This window comes from Physeter macrocephalus, unplaced genomic scaffold (assembly GCF_002837175.3).
Source record: "Physeter macrocephalus isolate SW-GA unplaced genomic scaffold, ASM283717v5 random_657, whole genome shotgun sequence".
NCBI lineage: Eukaryota > Metazoa > Chordata > Mammalia > Artiodactyla > Physeteridae > Physeter > Physeter macrocephalus.
In genome coordinates this window covers 30,118-40,237 of record NW_021145867.1, presented here as the reverse complement: position 1 = coordinate 40,237, position 10,120 = coordinate 30,118, and the positions used below count along the sequence as shown (strand labels likewise).

The window sequence follows — 10,120 nt, the reverse complement described above, 5'->3', positions numbered from 1 at the left end:
GGGCACGAACCCGTGTCCCCTGCATCGGCAGGCGGACTCTCAACCACTGCGCCACCAGGGAAGCCCAATCCACCTTTATCAAGCTTCCAGCTAGAAAGTTACAAAAGCTCTGCTAACCCTTTACCCAGATAATAATAGGACCTACTTCTGCAGGTTCTTCTGAGCAAAAAATAAAACTATATATACATAAAATTTCATGAATATGTAATGTATATTATTGAACTGTATATCCATGAAACAATAATATATAATATTAGTATACAATAATATAATATATATTAGGTTGAAGCACTTCAAACTGTCAGTATTTGACTGTTTCTCACCTCCAAATAATAGCAACTTCATGTGGCTTGAAGGCATAAGATGGCTTTGAGCAGACCCTGGCCTCTACATTAAGCTCTTAAAATTAATATTAATATGAATTGTTGATATTAATTAATAAGATAATGTTGCTTATATTAGACAATATAAACAATTAAATATTATAACAGACAATATAATTAATTAGATAATAATTGATATTAATTTGTTATTATTATTTGGGTACAAAGACACACATACATGGATCTTCATAACAGCATTGCTTAAACTGCAAAAAAACTCCAATCACTATCCTCAGAGGGAGGGCTGGCTCAGTGCCTCCACGTAGAACTGTGTGCCACCCAGAAGCTCAGAGGGGTTCAGAGCATAGGCTCTGAAAACAGAGTGCCTGGGTTCAAATCCCAGCTCGGCCACATACTAGCTGGTTAAGAAACTTCCCCTTTCTGCCTCAGTTTCTTCATCTATAAAATGGAAAGAAGAACCCAACTTGTAGAGTTGTTGCAAAGACTAAATGAGTGAATCCACGTGAGGCATTTAAAACAGTGCCTGGCACGCTATGAAGACTCCACAAATGTTAACTGTCATTACGGTTGTTATTGTTTATATCATTATTACAGAGCCATTGAAAAGGAAGCGGCAGCTCTAAATATATCAGTGGAAAACAATCTCCACGACAGAGTCTTAAGCTAGAAAATAAAAGCCAACTAGTAGCTAATAGACATGCTTCTGAAAAAAACATTTACACGATAGAACAAGAGCTCCCAATTTCTAAGCGCTGGCCCCCTATCCACACGACTGAGACAAAACTCTTTTCATTGACTATTCACCCCTACCTCACACATAGCACTCTGCCACTGTCTACTCTATTTCATTTTAAAAGTTGGTAGCCGGACTTCCTTGGTGGTCCAGTGGGTCACACTCCACACTCCCAATGCTGGGGGCCCAGGTTCCATCCCTGGGTTCTATCCCTGGTCCGGGAACTAGGTCCCGCATGCCGCAACTAAGAGTCCGCATGCCGCAACTAAGAAAGATCCCACATTCTGCAACAAAGATCCCGTGGGCCGCAACTAAGACCCGGCGCAGCCAAAATAAATAAATATTAAAAAAAAAAAAAAGGTGGTAGCAACATACTCAATAAATGTTTTAACCCATTAATAAGCTGGGACCCCTGGCTTTAAGAAGATGTGGAAGAAAGGATATTCAAGAAACAAGTAGCTGCCCTGCTTTTGGGGAGGGAGCCAGGGGCCAGTGGGGCGGGGAGAGGAGGCCTTCTTATCAATATGCCCTGTTGGGTGGCTTTTAAAAGTTACACCTGGGCAGGCACAGTCCCATTTCTCCAGGGGAGGGGTGGGGTGTTAGGCAGAAGAGAGAAAACGAATAATAAAGTTGGAGGCTGATAAACATTAATACCACTTGATCAGCCTTCCCTCTCCCCCAGGCCCACCGCAGAGAAAGCCACAGTTACCAGCGAGACCCCGAGGTGACGAGGCATTGGGGGGGCACCTGGAGGGAGCTGTGAACGGAGAAGAGGCAGGAAGAGGTGGCGGCGGCAGCATGAGCAGTGGGGTCCTGGAGAACCAGCAACTGGTGGTCTGTCTTCTGGGTGAACAGGAGCTGCAGGAGAACAGGAGGGGTGGCTGGCTGCTGGAAGGATGCTCTGGCCCATGCCTCCAGAGCCAGCCCATTTCTTGGATGGAAAAACAAAGGCTCAAGGTCCAAGAGGGCTGAAACGTGGTCTCAGTGAGGGAGGACTATGGGCAGAGATGGCTGGTTCCCTGAGGAGGAGGACCTGGAGGCTGGACCTCCTGGGTCCCAGGGGGAAAAGGGATTAGGGGTTGAGAATTGTGGATCCCAAGGGAGAAGGGGGCAGGGGGCCTGGACTCCCGGGTCTGAGGGAGGAGGGGGCTGACAGGCGCATGAAATCCCCATACCTTGGTGAGGGCCTGGTTGAGCTCAGAGAAGTCCCTGCCAGGGGTTCCCTGAAGGCAATTAAGCTTAAGCAGTCTGCTCCGTTCCTAGGGGAGAGCAAGATATCAACGGTTGCCACAGCTCAGGGTCGGAAAGGGCCATCCCAGCAGCTCTCCCTGATGCCAGGAGACATCTGGGGTGCAGGGAGGCAATGGGATGCCCTAGGGGGAAGTGAGGAAAGTAGGACAGGTGCCTGGGGTGAACTTACCTGGGTCAGGGCCTGAAGGGCCTCCTCCTTCTTCTGGCTCAGCCCCCGGCTCTCAGCTGCCATCTGCTCCGGCAGTGACTTGAGCTGCTCCTCCAAGACCTGGATCCGCTGCTACAGGGCACCCCCCAGGGCCCTGGTTACTCAGCTACCCCAGGGTCCCCGGGCTGGTTCCCACAGAATCAGGTCCTCCTTGAGAGCTTGGGGTTTGCTCCACCCCATAACAGAGACCCTGGCATTTGGGTGCCTGGGAGGGGGTGGGGGACTTAGAGTTAACCTCCGTGGTGTCCTCCTCCCCTTTGGGGGGTCCAGAGAGACTTGAAGTGAGTTGGAGGGATGGAGGATCCAAAATCCAGAGACCGAGGAAGACGGAGACCCAGAGAAAGTCACCGTTGCCGAGAACAGAGAGAGAAAGAACGGGAAAGACAGAGACAAACCAGAAGAGATACAGAAAAGAAGAACCAAGACAGACTCCAAAAGACAGAGATGCAGAGACAAGACAGAAACAGACCAGAAACAGACAGAAGCCGTGAGACAGAAATGGGAAAAGAGACAGTGACAGGAAAAAGATCCAGAAATAAAGGCGGGGAAAGGAGACCCACATTAGAACTTTCTAATCCAAAACCCTGGGAACCTTTGTATTAAATACAGTCAAAATGTCGCTTTTTCCAGTGGGACTTGTCAGACCCTTGAATGTGAAGCCCCCAGAAAGGACTAGTGAAAGCATCATTTGGGATGAGGGCTTGAGAGGCAGGGAGCCTAGCGGCGAAGACCTAGTGGGTTCAGATCCCAGCTCTGTCCTTTATGAACTAAGTGACCGTGGAAAAGATTACTTGAGCACCTTGACCTTGAGTTTCTTCACTTATAAAATGGGAAAAAAATATTAAGACGTGTCTCCCAGGATTGTTGTACGGATTCAATGATTCAATATTCGTGAAACGTTTAGGACCATGCCCAGCACATGGTAGATGCTCAATAAATGTCAGCAACTGTCATTACTATTCTGAAGTACATGACACAGGGAAGACACGAGGACAAAGAAGGGAGCAGAGGAGACAGAGGGCAACGGCGAGGGAGGCAGGGCTAGCCCGGCCCGACTCACCCTGTGCCGCACCACACTGGCCTGGAGTTCCTGGACCTTGGGGTCCAGCGCCCGGGCCCTGGGACTGTCCCACTCCTCCTCCTCCCACTGGCTCTCCCGCTCCAGCTGCTGGAATTCCAGGTCCTCGTAAGCATGCTGGGCCACATCCAGCTGTTCCCTCATCTGTGGGGGAAACACAAAAAGGCTGGAGGCCTGGATCCCTGGGAACCAGGAGGGTAGTGGGCTGGGGCCAGGAATCCTGGGCAATGAGGGAGGAGGGGGCTGAGGATCTAGATTCCCGAGTCCTGGGGGTTAGGGGGCTGGGGCCCGAGCTACTACGTGGGTGGGGAAGCAGAAGACTGAGGGCCTGGATGTCTGGGTCCTGAGTGGCCTGGACACCAGGTTCCTGAGTGGGTCCAGTGGACCCTCACCTCCTGCACTCCCTGCAGAAGCCGCTTACGCTGGTCTTCTGGCTGCAAGTCGAGCTGCCCCTGGGCCTCCCGGAGTCTCTGGCGAAGACCCTCCACACGATCCCGCTCCTGGCTCAGGTGCCTCTGTTCCTGAATGAACAACCAGGCTCTTAGCCTCAGCCTGAGCACAGGGAGGGACACAGAGGCCAGCCGGGACCAGGCCAGCCAGATCTCAAATCCCTCCCTGTCTGGGGTGTTGGCTCCATGAGGGCAGGGACCTTGTTTGTCCGGTTCACACTTATACAGGCCCACCCAGGGCAGGTGTCAAGTAAACAGCTGTTTAAGAAATGAATGAGGGGACAGATGAATGGATAAAGAAGATGTGGTGTATGCACACACAACGGAATATTACTCAGCCATTAAAAAATGAAATAACACCATTTGCAGCAACACGAATGGAACTAGAGATGATCATACTAAGTGAAGTAAGTCAGAAAGAGAAAGACAAATACCATATGATATCACTTATATGTGGAATCTAAAATATGACACAAATGAACTAATCTATGAAACAGAAACAGACTCACGGACATAGAGAACAGACTTGTGGTTGCCAGGGTTGGAGATGGGGGAGGGATAGATTGGGAGCTGGAGTTAGCAGATGCAATCTATTATATATAGAATCGATAAACAACAAGGTCCTACTATATAGCACAAAGAACTATATTCAATATACTGTGATAAACCATAACGGAAAAGAATATGATAAAGAATGTATGTATATACATATAACTGAATCACTTTGCTGTACAGCAGAAATTAACACAACATTGTAAATCAACTATATTTCAATTAAATAAGTTAAAAAAAAATGAATGAGGGAATGAATGCAAAACATATCCAGGCTGGGTGATTGATACTGGGGACCCAGAAGGGGGTTTGACCTGGGCCCTGTGCTCCAGCAGGGGACACAGCCAGTTACAGTCTGGGACAACCAGGGCAGTGAAACGCAGAGACTGTGGGAACCCAGAACGCGGCGAGCAATTTCTACTGGGGTCATCCTAGGCTTCCTGGATGTGAGGATTTTAAGGTGAGCCTCAAAAAAACAGGGAGTATTTGGGAATTCCCTGGCGGTTCAGTGGTTAGGGCCCCATGCTTCATTGCAGGGGGCATGGGTTCGATCCCTGGTCAGGGAACTAAAATCCCACATGCTGTGTGGCATGGCTGGAAAAAAAAAAAAACAAAACGGGAGTATTTAGACCGGTGGAGATAGAAGGGGCTGGAAGGGCATTTTGGATAGAGGGGAACAGCATGGAGCAAATGAATGGAAGTTGAAAAGTACAGGAAGTGTAGGGACAAACTCTGGTCAAGAAGGGAGAAGGTGGGGTAGAGGGAAGAGATGGGGAGCACAGGTGGGAGATGATAGTGGAAAGGCAGGCAAGGTGCAGCTCACATTCGGTTTGGCCCACCAGGCTGAGGAGCCCTTATCCTGGGGCAATGGGGAGCCATGGAAGGATTGAAAGGATCTAGGTGTGGAATCATCCCTCTGGGAGATAGGCTTGAGGGGTTGAGACCAGCTCCTTCATGAGTCCTCCAAGCAATAAGAGTGAGGTGAGGTCTGAGCAGTGCAGATGTAAAGGAGACACACTAGAAAGAGAGGTTCAGGGAGCACAAAGAACAGGACACGGTGACTCACAGGCTTGGGGTGAGAGATAAGGAGGCAAGCAGAGCAAGGCTCAGGACTCTGACCTGGTGGCCAAAGGGACAGTGAGACAGGGACAGTGTGGGAAAGGGAGTTGCTGAGGTCAGCTTTGGATAAGGTGAATGAGAAGGGGCCAGACTCCTGAGTCTGAGGGAGGAGGGGCTGGGGGCCTGGACTCTGGGTCTGAGGGAGGAGGGGCTGGGGGCCTGGAATCCTGGGTTAGAGGGAGGAGGGGCTGGGGGCCTGGACTCCTGGGTTAGAGGTAGGAGGGGCTGGGGTCTGGAATCCCAGGTCCTGGGGGAGGAAGGAGCATCTAGGAACCAGTATCCTAGGAAGCGGGACACTTAGGTCTACATTTCGAGAGAGAAATCAGGGCTGCGAGAAATATAGGCTCTTTGAAGTAAATGAAGACTCAGGACCCAGCCCCAGGAAATTCCAATATATAAGGGCAAAGAGAGAGTTTGACAGAATTAGAAAGTTACCATTTTCCAACCTATACTGCCAACTGGTCCAAGCAATGACCACCAATGGATGTTAAAGCCTTTAGGTAAATAACTATTACGAAGGGATCAGACTGACCTCACTGAGGTCTGGAGGACCAGAGACAATGTCCCCCTGACCCAGCACACAGGAAGCAGTACAGCACATCTGAATTTGACCCAGCCTCTACATCTAACCAACCACCTGCTTCCAGGAAGAGAAATGAGATAAAGGACACCCCAGGCATGCAACCGGTCACACACTGACCATGGAACAGAAGACTTGGTTTCTCCAACAAACAGTACAGTAGGCAGGGACCATTAGAGGTGAAACAACACACACAAGGCATTTCACCAACTACAATATACTGGCTTTTGGGGGACCGGATTCAAACAGCCAACTGTTAACTGTTTTTGAGATGATCTCGGACCCATGAAAACTGACTGGAAATGAGATGGTATTAAGAACTTATTAATTCTTCAGGTGTGATAATGATATAGGGATAATGTTTTTTTAAAAGGAGTTCTTATCTATAAGATAAGAACTAAAGCATTGACAGGCAATATGATGTCTGGGATTGGCTTTCAAAACTAGGGACAGGGAAGCCAATTGGGGGATAGGAAACAGGAATGGAGGATTAATCCCTGCTGAAGCTGGGGAGCACGCCACCTGGCAGCCCGTCTGACGACGACTCTATTTTTGTTTGTTTGATGTTTTTCACAATATGACATTTAAAGAGCAAAGAGAGATGGGGCAAAGGAAGATGAACCAGTGAGTCAGGCCCCAAAGTCATAGACAAGGAGGGAGGAAGGAAACAGGAAGAGGCATAGGCCCACTCCCCACCCCCTGCCCCCAGCCCAGGGGTCCCCGTTTGGGGAATGGGGATACGCTCAGGGCCCAGGGCCCAGAAGCACCACAAGGAATGTCTGTCCAACAAGGCAGAAAACTGAGGAGGACCCAGCAGGGCAAACAGACCTGTTCCCGCTCCTCTTGGCCGCCCTTCTCTGCGTCCACCTGCTGCCCCAGCAGCTCCCAGAGCTGCTCCTCCTCCCGCCAGACGGCCACTCGCTCCCCAGCCAGTTCACCCCGAAGCAGGGTCACCTCCACCTCCATCTGCGGAGAGAATACAAGGACTGGGGCCCAGAGGCCTGGGTCTGAGTAGGAGGGGGCTGGGGGCTCAGACGCCTGGGTCTGAACGAGGAACCTGTGAATCTGAACTCCTGGATTCGGAGAGAGGATGGAGCTGGGCTCCCGCATTTGGAAAGGACCGGGAGTCTGGCCTTGCGCGGTTCCCCAAGAGTTGGGGCCAGAATTCCCAAGAGGTCTGCAGCCTCACCTGGATCCTCAGTTCCTTCCTCTGACGCTGTAGCTCCTTCACTCGCTGCTCCATCAAAGCCACGCGAGTCAGTGCCTCCAACTGCTGGGCTCGAAGCCGCCGAGCCGCCCCTCGCACCCCTTCCCCAGCCTGAGAGGCTGCCGGTGGCGTGGCCGCGATCTGAACGGCAGGCGAAGCCTCCGCCTGCGGTTGAAGAGGGCGTGGTCAATTGGGGAGGATTCGCCCCCTGCAGTCACTAAATAGGTCTGTTTTCCATCCCAAACATCCCCTCAGGCGGTCTGAGTCGGCGTTTAACTCTACCACCAAGTTCTTTTAATTCAAGGAGGGGAAGGTGCAGGTCCGGGGACCGCTCGGCCCCGGCAGGTGGCCCAGGGGCTCGCAGTCCGGTGAGGGGGCACAGAGCCGACACAAGGATGGTGTTTCTTTTTCTTTATCCAGTTCCCATTCTCTTGGCGTCACGTCTTCGAAGGTCCTGCATCTCTTTCTCTCCCCCCCGGGGCTCCTTGAGTCTCTCCCCCTTTTCTCTGGGCTTCATCTTCCTGACCCAGTATCTGTCTTCCGTCTCTGAATCGCTATTTCTCTTTCTCCCTCGGAGTATCTCCCTCTCTCAAGGTTTCTCTGTCTCTATTTCTGTTTCTCTGAGCATCTTTGTTTCTGAGTTTCTGTCTGATTCTCTATCCCCATCTCTCTGAGTCTCTGTCTCTGGTCTTTCAGTGTCTCTAGCTCTTTTGGGTCTTGGTCTCTGTCTATCTGGTCATTCTATACCTGTCTCTCTGTATCTCTGTCACTCGTTTGTGTCTGTCTCTCTGGGTCCCCCCGTGGCTCTCGCCCTCCGGTCCCTCACCGCATCGCGGCTGCTCTCCGTGCTGCTGCCTTCTCCCACTTCTTCCTCTTCCTCCGCCTGCTGCTCAGCCCCTTGGCCTCTCGGAAGCTCTGCTGAGGCCTCGGGCACCTCCTGCTCGCGGGAGTCCTCGGGGAGCTCCCGGGGCTGGGCGGCCCCTTGAGCTCGGACCTCCGCGTCGCACTCGGGGACCGCGGGCGGTGGGGTCCCCTCGTCCGGGCTGCTCCGTGTCCCCATGGCCTCTGCGGACTCCTGTCTGTTGGGCGGAGCCTGGAGTTCGGGAGGCGTGGCCCGGAAGCGTGGGGGCGGGGCCCAGGAGGGCTCAGGGCCCCGCCCGAAAGCTCTAGAGAGCGCTCCAGAGGCGGGGCCCTAAGAGTTCAAAGGATGCGACTGAGCATTCCGGAGGCACGGTCTGGAGTTTCTAGGGGCGGGGTTCGATGGCTCCTAGGGCGTCACTCCCCCGGAGGCTTGACCAGAATTTGAGTCCGGGGTCCTAGTCCGCCCCCTACCGGCCTCTCCCTGCTATCCAGGTGTCGAGACCTGTACTCTCCCAGAAGCCCCGCACAATCCCTTGGACCACTTTAGAGGGACCCCAACACCTACTCCTTCGTGGACTCAGGAGTCGGGTTCCGCCGCGTCCTCTCTGGAGCCCAGTAATCTCAGCTCCGACCCCACTGTGCAAGGGAGCGGGCCCCCTGCCGCCTCACCGAGGGATCCAGGAGTCGGGGCTGCTGGTCTCTCTCTGGACGAACCAGGGGCCTTGAATCCTCGGCTCCTCCCGGAGCTAGATTGCGGAACTCCAGCCCCCTCCACCACCCAAGCCCCGGCCCCCTCACCGGCTCAGGCTTCGGCGCGCTCCCTTCTGCGCTCCGGCGCTGCAGTTTCTGCCCACTAGACAGGTGGCTGGGCAAGAGGGAGGAGAGAGAGGCTGCTCTGTCCCCCTTCCCAGCAGCCCGGAAGTGGAGGGGGGACAACAGGTCCAACAGCTCTCGAGGGAGGAGGGAGCGACCAGCTTGCCCCGCCCGCAGCCGCGGCATCCGGCCATCCTGGCCCCACCCTCGGAAAGCCCAGCATGACGACCCCCCAACTCTGCCTCCAGCGCCCCCATTCCTCCCCCCTGGAGGGCCAGGCGCCTTGGTCACCTATGTATAATGTCCAGACCCTGGGAATCCTGAAATGAAGAGGGGAATGGAGATAGGGGCCTCTCCCCTCTAATGAGCCCTTTAGAAGGGCCCCGACCGGTTTGGGGAGCTGGGCAACGGGAGGAGGGTGCCCTGAGCTGAGTCAGAGACCCGCCCAGAGACAGGGGGAAGTATGTTCCCCCTACCACCACTTTGCTATGGGTGGAGGGCAGAGGTTAAAGGTCTCAGCCAGACCCTTTCCTCTCTGGGCAAAAACAGGAAAATAACTGGTATGTGAAAAAGGATCACTGGATATCAGGAGCTATGTGTATAAAGTATAAACATTTTACACGCATTAATTTATTTCATCCTTACAGCGGCCTACAGTAAAGAAAGGGATTACTATCTCCATTTTATAGTTAGGAAACTGAGGCTGAGGGGGACAAGTGTCCAAAAAGTCTACACATGTTGTTAATGTTAACACCATATTTGTTCTCTGGAAAGTCCATGGTCTTTACCATTAGGCATCCTGTCACTCAAGCCAGGAAGTGCCTCAGAGATCATTTCAAATGATAGTAACAATAATAGTGAACACTGTGCAGGCAGTGTACCAAGCACTTCATACATATGGACTCATTGGATCATCACAACACCC

The 10,120-nt window shown here is 52.5% G+C and overlaps 1 protein-coding gene across 1 annotated transcript in view; it reads right to left on the bottom strand.

Annotated features, from left to right (window-relative positions):
* Positions 1-9,386, bottom strand: part of PHLDB3 (pleckstrin homology like domain family B member 3) — a gene marked incomplete at its 3' end in the record, with an annotated part of 18,780 nt that extends 9,394 nt beyond the window's left edge. Inside the window, exons 1-9 of the mRNA XM_028485832.2 lie at positions 9,181-9,386; positions 8,348-8,713; positions 7,504-7,686; positions 7,143-7,280; positions 4,007-4,135; positions 3,597-3,758; positions 2,498-2,608; positions 2,253-2,336; positions 1,825-1,935 (exon numbers count right to left, since the gene is read on the bottom strand). Of these exons, the coding sequence (XP_028341633.2) occupies positions 1,825-1,935; positions 2,253-2,336; positions 2,498-2,608; positions 3,597-3,758; positions 4,007-4,135; positions 7,143-7,280; positions 7,504-7,686; positions 8,348-8,713; positions 9,181-9,381 (1,485 nt within the window). The remainder of the gene's footprint in view (positions 1-1,824; positions 1,936-2,252; positions 2,337-2,497; positions 2,609-3,596; positions 3,759-4,006; positions 4,136-7,142; positions 7,281-7,503; positions 7,687-8,347; positions 8,714-9,180) is intronic.
* Positions 9,387-10,120: the final 734 nt, after the last annotated feature.